Genomic DNA, 14,068 nt, shown 5'->3' with positions numbered 1-14,068 from the left:
TGTATTCATCACACAAGGTTAGTTAAAAATACCAGCAGGTGGCAAACAAAAATACACAATCAGCATATTATCCTAACAGTAAAATATTTAAGTATTGTGTGTGTGTGTTGTAGGGTGGAGAGGGGAGGAGATGGGAGGTATTGGTTAATTCTGGTTATTAAATTGCTACTTAACTAAGGACCCAAGAAATAATCTTCCGGCATATCTTTTATAAGTCAAATGCTTATAAAAGTCTGCATATAGTTTTGATCATATATTTTCCAGAAGACTTTTAAAAACATAAATATATGATAATAAGCACTAAAAATATATACATTTTTAAGTCAGGTTAAAGTAATTGGGGCTGTTTAACCCTAACAGAAGGTTAAGCTATAACTTAATTACTGATTTCATATATAGGAAAAACAATTAATGAGGATTAACCGGTTTCCCATAATTAGTGAAATCCTGAAATATCTGGGAAAAAGAAAAATTCCCCATTCTAAAATGACAAAGTAACAAAACACTGGTTAGCTACCAAACAAGGATTTAAATTTATAAAGAATTCTGGTATCTTTTGTTTATTCATTCTTTAGGGAAGAATTTTCAAAAAATTTAACAAGAGTAGAATATTATAACTTCAAAGACTACCCTGTTTTTTTAAAACAATGAGTCAGGCCAAATGATTTCTAAAAACTCCTCTACAATATTGTTTTCACATACAATATTGTCTTTAAGATATATTATCTCTGCATAACTTGACATACTTGTACTTTAGAAAAAGTTCAAATTTTTTAAGAATACACAGAAGTTGGTCTTGCTCAAGAAAATTGCAAATTTGGTTACCAAGGCTAACATTAAACATAATATTGCCCTAGGTACATCTTTACCTCAAATTTAAATAAAATGTAAGAGCTTTCTTGGATTGGAATTTTAACAACTCATAAATTGTATAACGAGAACTTAGCTGACTAGCTTTTGTATTAGTACTTCTGTTTAATTTAGGCTTACAAATGAGTGGAGGGTACTCCCTTCTGGAAAATCATAATTGTCAGACTGTCAGATTTTGACAGCTGTGGAAATCATGAAAGCCTGAACATAATTTTATTTTCTTGGTCCTTTATATTAATGTAATCAAATAAGATACGCAGGTTAAGTAAGCTACCATTAAAACTAAATTCTATGTCTTAGAGCCTTTATATATAAATGAAATTAAGGAATTAAAAAAATAAAATTACCTCCAGATCTTTAATAATATCATGTAGTTCTGAATCAGCAGTGATAAAAGATGTTAAAGGTGAATATATATTGGATTCATTTGACTTTGATGTCATTTTTCTTCTCTCTTTATTTGCTTCAGACATTTTTCTCTTGGGTATATGGGATGAAGAAGTAGGTTCTATGGCATTAATAGGCAAAAGGTCCCTAAGAGAAAAGGCATTTTCAAAACACAAATTTTCTTCTCGATGTGAGTAAACATGTAGGTTTTCCATTTGTTTTCTGATGTTAGAAATTACAGAGCCTGAAAAATCTTGCAGAAAGTCCGAGGTCGACATCTTCTCTTGATTTGCAGTACTGCTGTTACATACTCCCTCAATATCGGCTTTAAATTTAATTTCATCTTGCACTTTCCTTTCTTTTGTCATTTGTAATGCCAGTCCATTGACATCTAATTTTGACCGCCTACGATAGACTTTCCAATGTTTCTTCAGTTTCCTGTTTCTCTCCTCAGCTCCATGAGTATTGGTATTTGAGGAATCAATTCCATAAACTTTTAAGCCATACTTCAAGGACAAAAAGGAGCTTAGGTAGCCTTTTCCAGAACCCAGGTCAATTATCTAAAGAAAACCAGAATGAATTAAAAGGATTTTAGTCAGATGGTAATAGAAAGCATTCGTGATATTCTTTTTAAAAAGCAAGTAAAGGAGTGTATAATTTATACAACCTGTTATGCTTTTTTTAATTTTAATTTTTGATTACTATTAAAAACCAACAACTCTCATTATTTTTATTCAACATTTTAAGAGAAGTTCTAAGCAGTATAATAATAAGTCAAGGAAAAGATGTAAAAGACATAAATATTGAAAGTAAAATTGTCTTTCTTCATAGATGACATGATTGTATCTGTAGAAAATTCTAAGGAATGCATACAAAAGTTAAAAGAACTAGTAAGTCAAGTTAGCAATGTGTCAAGATACAAGCTCATTAGAAATGAATAATGAACCATCAGAACATATGCATCACAGTAGTAAAAAACAATTAGAAAATAATTTAAAACCAATTGAATTAAAATAGCATACAAATAGAAATCTAGGAATAAATTTAACAAAGCTTATGCAAGACCTATACACTGAAAACTATAAAACATTGCATAGGAAAAATTTAAAAGAGCTAAATAAAGATATACCATGTTCATGAAATAGTTAGACTCAATATTAAGATGGCAATTCTGTCACACTGACATATAGATTCAATGCAATCCTAATCAAAATCCAAGCAGGGTTTTTAAAAGAAATTCATAAGCAGGTATTACAGTTTATATGAGAAGACAAAGTACCTAGAATAACCAAAACGATTTTGAAAAGAAAAAATTTGAGGATTTACACTGATTCAGGAATCAATATAAAACTACAGTAATCAGGGCTTCCCTGGTGGCGCAGTGGTTGAGAGTCCGCCTGCCGATGCAGGGGACACGGGTTCATGCCCTGGTCCGGGAAAGAGCCCACGTGCCGCGGAGCAGCTGGGCCTGTGAGCCATGGCTGCTGAGCCTGCGCGTCTGGAGCCTGTGCTCCACAACGGGAGAGGCCACAACAGTGAGAGGTCCGCGTACCACAAAAAAAAAAAGAAAAAAACTACAGTAATCAAAATAGTGTAGTGCTGGTATAAAAATAGATATATAAATCCATGGAATAAACAGAGTCCAGAAATAGACCCACAGTTATATAGTCAAATGGTTTTTGACAAAACAACTAAAGTAATTCAAAGGAAAAGATAGTCTTTTCAACAAATGGTGTGGGTATAATTGGATGTTTGTATGGGGAAAAAAAGATTTTTGCATGTCGTATGCCAAGCAGGCATATCTTTAATTCCTGCATATCTTTGTGACATTGGGAGGGAAAAAGATTTCTTATGTAGGACATAAAAAGCATAAACTACAAAGAAATAATTGAAAAATGGACTTCATTAAAATTAAAACCTTTGCTATTCAAAATACATAGTTAAAAAGGGTAAGAAATATTTGCAAAACATATATCTGACTAAGGGTTTGTATCCAGAATATATAAAGAACTCTAACAACTCAATAATAAGACAAGCCACCAATTAAAAAATGGGCAGAACATTTGAACACACACTTCACAGAAGAAGATATACAAATGACCACTATAAAAAGATGCCCAATATCACTACTCTTTTGGGAATTGCAAACTAAAATCATAATGAGATACACACAAATGTAAAATGGTACAGTCACTTTGGAAAACATCAGCAGTTTACCACAGAGTTAAAGCATACACTTATACTATACAACCTACAAATCCCACTCTGGGCTATTTACCCAAGAGAAATGCAAACATGTCCACAAAGTCTTGTATGTGAATAAATTCATAGCGGCCAAAAAAACTGGTAACAACTCAAATATCCATCAACCAATGAATAGAAAAACAAATTGTGGTATATTTATACTGTAGCATACTACACCCAAAAATGAGGAATAAAGAGTCAATGCACATAAAAATATTGATGACTCTAAAAACTATGCGCTAAAGGGCAGTCAAACACAAACATCTACATACTATTTGATTCCATTTATACGATGTTCTAGAAAAGTCAAAACTACAAGCAGAGCAGTAATTCCTTGAGAATGGAGGAGGAAATATCTTGCAAAAGGGTATGAGGCAACTTTTTATGGTGACAGAAATATTTTTTATTACAGTGGCTAAACAACTGCATACAATTACCAAATGCATCAAAGTGTACACCTAGAATTGGTGAATATATAAATTATACCTCAATAAAACTAAAAATGATAAAAGACATATAAAATTACCAAGATTGTTTACTGTATTGTCATGTCATTTCATAAGAAATAAATGGATTACAGAAATATTATCATAGGAAATCATTATCTAATCTCATTATATCTAATCTTTAATTCCTAAAATCAATTAAATCCTGACATAAGTATGAGCCACTCAAGGAAAATTTCCTATATTTGAAATAATGCATATCATCAATGAAATCCTCAAAAATTTCAATTCAAGCAAAATTGCAATTCATAGGTAAAACTCCAATAAATGATGTCTAGCTTACAAATAATTACCTATGCCCCCTTTTTAATGTTAATCTCTAGGCTAGGTATTATGGGAAATACAGAAGAATTATATATCTTGATCCTAAGGAACTACAATCTAACTGAAGATACCACACTCATGAATACAAGGGCTATAGAGTAGAAATTCTATTAATCAATTTCCCCATATCTGAATCTCTAGAGAAAGCAAAGCTCTCCATTCCCTTCCTTCTACAAAAACACATTCACTGATGCCAATGGCAGCTTAATGCTAGCAACCAATGGGTTGCTTGTAAGCACCAGGACATTTGTTCCCCCCAATACAGATGTTTTCTTACCAAGAGGTAATTGAGTTTGTTCCCAGATCTTCATATAACGATTCCACTTGTGAATGAGGAAAATTTTGGCTGCAAGTAACAGAATATCAAATTTCCATCACTGAGAAAACTCTCACCTCACTTAAGAAATCTGGCAGTAAAGTAGTTGAACTAACCAGAGGCTCAACCACATATGGCCTTTGGGCCAACGTATTTGTAATTCCTCTGGTTGCAAGATGGCTGGGGAAAATCTAAGAATCATGTCTTCACAATATAATATCTGAAACCCTTTTCAGTAATAGGCAAAATTTCCTAGAAAAATCTATCAGCTCACTTATATCTTACTGACCCAAATTGATTTTTATCCCTCTCCAAATTGGCCTTTCAGTAATATATACAGTGTTAGCAAGAGAATGGCAAACTCTGCAATTAAAGGTTACATAAATCATACATATTTTTGTCTTCAAACTCTCTTATCTGAGTAGCAAAACCTCCACAATCCTGATCTCTTACCCCTTATTCACAACCGTCTTTTCCTTCCTGGATCATCTTATAGGTTTGAAGATAGAGGAGTCTCCAGTGTAATACCTGGTGGGAGGTATCTTCCTTGTTTCCTAATTCTGCTTAGAAGACTTTCTCACAGAAATATTGCTACACATAGTGATTACATTTCTTAATATTAGTATTAGTATGGTACTATACTTCAGATAGGAGAGTTATATTTTGTTGACTGACCTGGAGATCTAACTACTATTATAAGCTAATGACTTTCAAATTTATAACTCCAGTATGGAATTCTACCATGAACTTCATACTCATATCCAACAGTGTACCTAAACATTTCCACTTGAATGTCTTATAAGCATCTCAAATTTAACATGTTCAAAACTAAGTTCTTGATAGTCTCTGTAAAACCTACCCTTCCCATAATCTTCTCCATCACAGTTAATAGTATCTCCATACCCAGGTGGAGAACAAGACTCCTTTCTTTCTCTCATACCCTCCACCTGAATTATGAAAAAATCCCTAGCCTTACCAAGGGTATTTCATACCAATTGCACTCTAAGTCTAGGTTATTGTAACAGCCTCCTCAATGATCTCCCTGCTCTCACCTTCCCTCCTTGAGTCTATTTTCAAGAGAGCAAGACAAAGACTGATCATACCACGCCTCTAAGTAAAATCTCTCATCACTTCCCTAAACTTATCTCCTGCTACTAACCTCCTTTGTTACTAAGCTTTTTGCCTCAACTCTGGAAGCTCATGCTTACATATGAGCTAATTTCTGAAAAGGACCAGCTTGAATGTCATGAAGACTATGCGAAGCGTGCAAAGGTAATGGAAATATTGGCTTGGCCAAAAAGTTCGTTCGGGTTTTTTGTAACATGTTACAAAAACCCGAACAAGCTTTTTGGCCAACCCAATATTTGCTTCATAACACTCCTCAACACGGCAGTCAGAGTGATCCAGTGGCTCCAACGGCTTCCCATCTCATTCAGGACAAAAGCCCAAATCATCACAATGGCCTCTAAGACTCTACAACTTCATGACCTGCTTCTGCCACCCCAACCTCAGCTCCTACTACTCTGTCCTTGCTCTCACCACTGGAGTTAATCTGGCTTCTTGGCTCTTCCAAGAATACAACAAGTGGGGCTTCCCTGGTGGCGCAGTGGTTAGGAATCCACCTGTCAATGCAGGGGACATGGGTTCGAGCCCTGGTCCAGGAAGATCCCACATGCCGCGGAGCAACTAAGCCCACGTGCCTAGAGCACAAGAGAAGCCCGCACACCACAACCAAGAGTAGCCCCCTCTCGCTGCAACTAGAGAAAGCCCACACGCAGCAACGAAGACCCAACGCAGAAAGAAAGAAGGAAAGGAAAGGAAAGGAAAGGAAAGGAAAGAAAGAAAGAAAGAAAGAAAGAAAAGAATACACCAAGTATATTCCTGCTTTAGGGCCACTGAATGTGTTATTCCCTCCATCTAAAAAATTTTTTATCCGGATATTCTAATGGATAACTCTCTTACCTCTTGAAGGAGGTCTTAACTCAAATGCTATCTTTACAACGAGGTCTTACTTGCCCCTCTCTTCCTAATCAAAAGCTTTAATACCCTATCCCTGAATTAGTTACTTCCTTTTTATTTTTTTTCTCCTTAAAGTATATCAACAGATACAATAAAATATACTTATAATGATTTTATTATCTATCTCTCCTCATTGGAGTATAAATGACATAAAGGCAAAGATGTGTTTTGTTTTGTTTACTACTGTATCCTCAGCATCTATAACGGCACCTGATACATGGTAGGAGCCAAAGAAATATTTAATAAATGAACGCATGCATTCAAGTGTGAATGAATGAACATATTTTAGAAATAAAAATTAAGAAGTAAGAAGCCTTGGTAATGGGGATGAGAGAGGCAAAGGTTTTTGGCATGTAGGGAACAATGTGGTTGAGGCAAAAACCAATTGTTTTTTTTTCTTCTCTAGTTCTTTTTGGTCACTAGTAAAGTTAAGATTTTAGTATCTGGGTTTCCAACTATCCCCATGAAACCTACATTTATTAAATCTGCTTTTTAAAAGTAAAAATAGTATACACGTCATACATTTCAAACTTAACTATTTTGAGAATCAAATATTGCTATTAAGTAATTTCAAGAGAAAGACCCTGTAAGTCTTTAATACAGGTTTTTTTCACTCACTAGATACAATCTCCATCACTATGAAAAAAGTTCCCTTAGAGAAGGTCTAACATGAAACATTATGCTATTTCAAATTTTTTTCTCTGCACTTTAGAAATAAAATAAATCCACTTTATTAATTTAAAGTTATTTATTGTGTAATATTTCATATAAATAAAAGAATAAATGTAGTTGAAATGTAAAGTTATAAAGCACAATAATAAATACCCCTCGAAGATTTAAGTATGAGTGATTTATTTGGGAGGTGAAGAAAACACTGACAGGGAAATAGAGAAGAGAAAAAAGAGAAAGGAAGAAAGCCCAATAAATAGTATGTTCTTAAGCAAAATACCACTTTAGGACAACCTGGGTTTAATCACACTGAGAAACTTGGAGAGCTACTGTAGAACACATACCTCATAGTCACCCCACCTGGAAAGTCCAGGAGTTGATGTATCTGTTTATCAACGTGTATTAGTCATTAATTCAAGGATGCTGACAGGGAGGAATTAATCCCCAGAACTTGTATGCTGGCAGTGCCATGCTTCAGCAGACAGAGAAAACCCACAGGAAAAGAAATGTAGAAACTGCCAGGTAGAAAGCAGCCCGGCACACCATGAAATGGTGAGGCCCAAGAGTTTCTGAATAAGGCCTCCAGTAGCGTCTGCTATAACCATGAACCCACCAGCCATCCTAAGAACTAGAATGTTAGTATTTCCATTTCATATAACTATGTTGTCTTTCCATATCCCATCTCCCTGCTTCCCCTACCAGAGGTAACAACTATTCTCAAATTACTGTTTATGATTCCCTTGCTTCTTTAATGGTTTTTTTGCATATATTTTTTGCATTAAGAATATACCATTATTTTGCTTAAGAGCTTTTTAAATATGATACCATAAAATACATAGTCTTCTGTAAATTGCTTATTTTTCCCAACCATTTTTATGTTTCTAATATTCATCCATGTGTTAGTACAGCAGCAGTTTGTTAAATTTTACTGTGTACTTGCCCTTTTTACTCCGGTTGAGTATTACTGTCATGGTGAGCACGTTACCAATCCTGATAGGTACTGCTTACATATGATACACTGGAGAAAAGGTTGAAAACGATTACCTCGGCTCTTGCCTTTTAGTTCCTACTCTAGAGATCTATGTTGCCATAAGTGGTTCTGCATGCCTGGCCCAAGCTGTGATCGTTTTCTAATCAATCTCAAACTCTCCACAAGTCTGAAAGAATACATGGAAAAGATTCTAACACCTAATAAAAACTGAAGAAGGGAAAAAATCCTCCATTACCCCCATAGATGTTCTTGTAGGGATAAGAAAAATAACTTACTATTTTTATAGGCCAATGGAGGCAATCACTGATTTTATTTTAACATCTATTTTCAGACATTACTACCCTTCATAAAGGCTATTTTTTACAACAGGAATGCATTATAATTCTGACACTATGAAAGAATCCAAGTTTCTTTATGTTACAATAATGAGGCAGGTGCCCCAGACCACAGCATGGTAACCCAGGTCCTTGAGAACACCTAGTGGTAAACAATTTTGCAGAATGCCATCTTCATAATGCTGCCTCAAATTGGAGTTACAACATAAGAAAAAAAGAATTACCATAGCTGCTATCTACTCTGGAAAGAGTGAAATTTGTGGCAAAACATTAACAGTCATATCTTATTTTTAGTATAAATTTGTTTTTATTGCAGTATATTGGGAAATGAGAGCATTTTTAAAGGATCAGATGTGATGTGACATCTCACATCAGCTATTACTTAATGACATTTTAAAGGCTAGACGGTGATAGTAGAAAAGGAAATTTGAATGATACCCCCCAAAATGGCAATAATTTAAACACATGAATATATAGGGAAATACTCTTACCTGCTTTATTCCACAGTAATCAGCAACACTGCTGATGAGCTCTGACATTGCCTGAACTTCATGAGATTTTTTCAAATTCATAAACTCATCTGGCTTCACATTTTCATCTGAACAAAAATAAAACAAAATTAAAGTACTGCTACTAAAGAAACAAAACTTAATAAGAATCATCAGTTGATGCTCATGTTTTCTATAATTAAATATGAAAATAATAGAGATCCTATTGCGGTGTCTGTAAGATGGATCTCTATTAGTTTAGCTGCTATGAATCAAATTTGAATTAATAAAATGAAAAGACTCATATAACATTCTTAAAAATGTTCCTTGAAATATAAAACAATTAACTACAAAAGAAAAGACTGATAACTAGACTATGATGTAGGAAAAAAATATGGAGATCTATACCTAAGTTTTCTGTTTAATATGGTGCATAAGAAAACCTACTCATTTAGAACAAATCAGTCTATCGGGGCTCATAATATAAGGTCTAACAATAAATTAAGAAAATGTTGGAAATATATACATATATGAACAATATATTGCTTCTAAATGCCTAAAAAACATACATACACACACACAAACACACCTACCAGTTCTCCGTTTTTGATTTCCACGAAGGGCTACAAGCAACTGTTCAAAAGGAGTACATATTCCCAAGTTTTGTACAGAATAATATTTAGCAGCCAGAGCGAAGGCTTCCACACTCACCAGCTTCTGGGAAGTTTCACAAAATATTTTCGGAAAATCAGTAATATCTAAAAAATCAAGATGAAAAGAATTGTTAGCAACAAAATAATCACTAGCTAATTTGTTGGAGATTTAAAAAACAAAAATCACCGATCTTATAACAAACTATAATATTTTCATTTTGGTGTGAATTTTGGCAATATCACTAATGCTTCCATTATATTTGTTATTTAAACTATTAGCTATTTGTAGCAGCCAGTTTTCTCTTTAATACACTATACCATTATACACTTAGATTCCAAATTAAAATTTGGCCTTTTTGTTGTGTTTTTAAAAGCCAAAAAAAAAAGAAAGAAAGAAAGAAAAAAATTTAAAACCGTGCTAAACTGTAATGCACTCATTAAATTTATGAATGGTCCTGGCTGACGTACAACTGTGAATTTAAAGGAGGTCAGTCCATCAAATGTCGTTACTCCCTGTGCACACTGCATGTAGAACAACAGCAATATTCTCAATGGTATAAATGTTATTGTAAAACAGTTCCTGCATCATATGGACCATGTAGAATTGTGTGGGCGTGTGTGTATATGTGTTCAACGCACTGTCAATACAACTTCTAAAACTAATCTGGTTATGATTAGGTGAAAACAGTTCACTTTCTTCCCATAGTCAGTTTCAAACCAGACATTGTCTAAGCTTCATACAGAAACTACTGATAGTTGCTGAATGCTCACTTTAGAAGAGTAAACTGCCACACTGTTTGCAACATCCAGTGTCCCTCTCTGCGTGAGGATCATTCACCCTGTTGAACTCAGATATGGTTACATCTCGCCAAGGTGAACTATGCCATTTTCAGGCAGAAGTTTTAAAAATATCAAAAGAATCACTACATTTTCTTTGCCCAGAACTGCAATTGTCAAGATAGAACCTGCCTCAGCCTGAGTCCCCAAGTGACGACAACAAAGGCATCACTGCTGTCAAACTACAATGAACATGTGGCATACATGAATAGTAACTTTCATTGTTTTTAGTCACTGAGTTTTTAGGCTTATTACTGTAGCATAATCTTAACTACTCTAATGGATACACATCAGTACAGATTTGCTTTTTATTTGTTCAGTTTCATTTTCCTATAGCCATTTTTAATGCATATTAATTTATTTATGAAGGTTTAAAGAAAGGCATTCTGATACGTATTAGTAGTTCAAAGAACTCCAAAGTTACCTATGAAATTATGAAAACCTACTTAAACACAAAAAACAATGATGCTCCCTGGCAAAAATTAAAAGAAAATTGAAGAAGGCTTGCAGAATGCTAAATAACTAAAAACTACATGTTTAAGACAGTACCTTTTGAAAGCTAATATCTATTAAGTTGATGGTAGTAATGTTTACCAAATTAATTAACTAGAAAATCAGCAGAGATGTATAACTTCCATTTCTGAATCTATTAAATAGAAATTTAAACTACAAGATTACTATAGTGCGTTTATTTAAGATACATTTTGTGTATTATATAAAGTTCTTTCGACATTTTACAAACTGAATTTACTAATGCAGCCAAAAAGTAATAAAATCCACATCAAAATATTTAGGCATGATACAGAGGGGAAAACTCAGTCAACTGTTAAGTGAGCCTCTCAGGTTTAAGGGCAGTCTCAACATCCCCAAGTTCCAGGGCGGCAATTTCTTAGCATGTGATAGAATAAGAGTAGTAAATTTCAAAGTGCAGAGGGGCTATTATAGTAGTCAGTTATTGGACAGTGCTGCCAACAGAAAGAAATGTGATGTTTCTGTTGGAAAAGTAAAGCTTCAAATCAATTTAACTATCCTACTAAAAATATTTGAAAAAATTCCAATCCAAGCCAAATTAATGTTGTTAATTTGCTTTTAATTATAGGCCTCCTAGTAATTTCAGAAATTTGGAGATCTAAACTGCAAAGATATTAAATTTTTAACAATGTTTCCTTTTATAAAAAGGATAGTGTTCTGATTTAGTCCATTGGTTTATGTCACTTAAGGCTACACCAGTTTATTCAGATAGTCTAGAACTCTGTGAAAAAAATCTTTTTGAATTATGAAAATATAGCTTTTGTAACTTTGTTTTCAAATGATCCAGCCTATAACCTCCATTACTTGCGAGTTTTAGAGATTCAGAGAGATGAGAGGTGTCAATGATCTTGTCTTTACTTCTATCTCTGAAACAGTATGTGAGGAAAGTTCCGTGGTGACAGTAATAGTATCCGTAGTACTCATAGTGCATTCCCAGAGACTTGCACACTGAGTTTGGGTTTGGCAACTAGCAAAATAAAAACCACAGTGTTACCCAACTTATTACTTAAATTCTTAATTAGTTAAATTTTTTACCCAGGGAAAGCTTCATTTTTAAATTTGATACCCATTGCACCTGCATATTCTGCGGTTTGATTGTTTTGCCAATATCTCCCTCTACTGGAAGTACTTGTTCTGCTTTATTACATGCTCTGTCTTTATTTACTCTTATTTTTTGTACACCCACAGAAGTTTCTTACAAGATAGGTTATTTGGGCACGAGGGAGCAAAGGCACCAGAGAGGCAAGGGAGAAGTTAATTCTATTAAATATGATATCAGTATATCCCTATCCTTTTTTTTTTTTTTTACAGCAGAGATCAATACACAAGGAAAGGTAGAAAGGTTATACATACACATGTTGGATTATGAAAATTTCAAGATAGAGAAATGAATAATAATGTTTCGAAGCTAAAAATAAAATAGAAACAATCAATGAATATATAATATTGACATCTAAAATAAAAAATTTTCAAAACTAAATGTCTGGTATTTTACTTGAATATTATCTAGCACTTTAAGGAAGACAGAGTACTGTTAGGATTCACAATTATCTCACCACTATTATTGCTAACATTTATTGCACATATACTATGGGCCAGGCACTGTGCCAAACAGTTGACATTTAATGGAACGAACTTATAAGCTAGTTACATCGTGCTCATATCCCCACTTACAGAGGAAGAAACCAAAACTTAGAGAGGCTGCAATTTAGCCAGGTTCGCACAAACACTAAGTAGCAAGGCATGTGAACCAAGGCTGTGGGCAGACCTTGTTCTTAATTCCCACATTCGATCAACATGCCACTGCAGTGAGTAACAAATGAAATCAGGAAAGACAGCAGTTAAAAAAGTGCTAGGCAGACTGACTGTCAGAATCAGGTCTAACAAGAATTCCCTCTGGCAGAGATCAATACATGGTAATATCTTTAAGACAGTTTCAAACTCATTTATCTTCTTAATTCTTTCACTTCCCTCACTCCCCTCAACACCTCCCTCTTTACCAGAAGTGATTTTAAGATTTCATGAAGTAAAAAGAGTAATTTCTACATTTAAAACAACTGATAAGTCTCTGAAAAGAAAATTAAAAGTTTTTATGATAAGATGTTGTTGTAGTTATCTATTTCTAGAAACAAAGTATCCCTACTGCTTCATGCCCAGTTGTAAGGCAATAATACCTTGCATATACCAGGTATTCAGTAAGTAGGGAATCAATGAAGGGATGAACGAAAGCAATTCCTCAATACATTTACTACTGTAGCATCACCAGATACACTAAGAGAAACAAATTCTAAGATTCTGGGGTAGTAGTTTTCACTGAGGCCACTACAGGGACTTCAACAGTACTTCGGAGCCTGTTAGAAGAGCATAAAACCTCATCTCAGCCCTAATGTTTACAATCACAAAGTGAGATAAAAGTGATTTAAAACATTTAGAATGTGATATAAAATACAATTATGTGCTAAATTCTGACGTTTAACTGTGTTACAGGGGTTAGGGCAAAGGTCACTACTGTTATTATCACACACCCTAAAAATGTCCTATGGTCCAGAATTTCAAGAAGTCAACAGTGCCCTCTTAATAACAATCTTCACAAGGACATAGAAATGTTATGGACTCACTTTTACATGTCCTACAGATGTCTCCAATTCAAAAAGCCCAAAACTGAACTGTAAGTTCTCAAGCTCACCAAACCTTTCCCTTTTCCTATTTACTATCCTGTTTAATAGTGTCATCAGTCACTCAGTACCGAAGTTAAAAGTCTACATTATCTTAAATGTTCCTTGTACCCTCAATGCACATATCCAGTCACCCATTAAACCTAATGTAAAAATGTCTTTCATTTGGGACCCCCCTCCCCCCCCATCACCGCCGCGGTTCAAACTCTATTAGTACCACCAG

The 14,068-nt window shown here is 34.3% G+C and overlaps 1 protein-coding gene across 4 annotated transcripts in view; it reads right to left on the bottom strand.

Annotated features, from left to right (window-relative positions):
- Positions 1 to 14,068, bottom strand: part of METTL25 (methyltransferase like 25) — a 124,507-nt gene that overhangs the window by 99,001 nt on the left and 11,438 nt on the right. For all 4 annotated transcript variants that reach the window (XR_003432922.1, XM_027107115.1, XM_027107116.1 and 1 more), the window contains exons 2-4: positions 9,743 to 9,907; positions 9,153 to 9,259; positions 1,218 to 1,817 (exon numbers count right to left, since the gene is read on the bottom strand). Coding sequence is in view for 3 of the 4 variants with exons in the window: in XM_027107115.1 (XP_026962916.1) it covers positions 1,218 to 1,817; positions 9,153 to 9,259; positions 9,743 to 9,907 (872 nt within the window). In the remaining variant the exon portion in view is untranslated. The remainder of the gene's footprint in view (positions 1 to 1,217; positions 1,818 to 9,152; positions 9,260 to 9,742; positions 9,908 to 14,068) is intronic.

The sequence above is a fragment of the Aethalodelphis obliquidens genome, unplaced genomic scaffold (genome assembly GCF_003676395.1).
Source record: "Aethalodelphis obliquidens isolate GAN/ISIS:26980383/991018 unplaced genomic scaffold, ASM367639v1 scaffold8, whole genome shotgun sequence".
NCBI classification, from domain to species: Eukaryota; Metazoa; Chordata; class Mammalia; order Artiodactyla; family Delphinidae; genus Aethalodelphis; species Aethalodelphis obliquidens.
The sequence above is the reverse complement of the archived record's forward strand: the minus strand, read 5'-3'. Positions and strand labels throughout refer to the sequence as shown.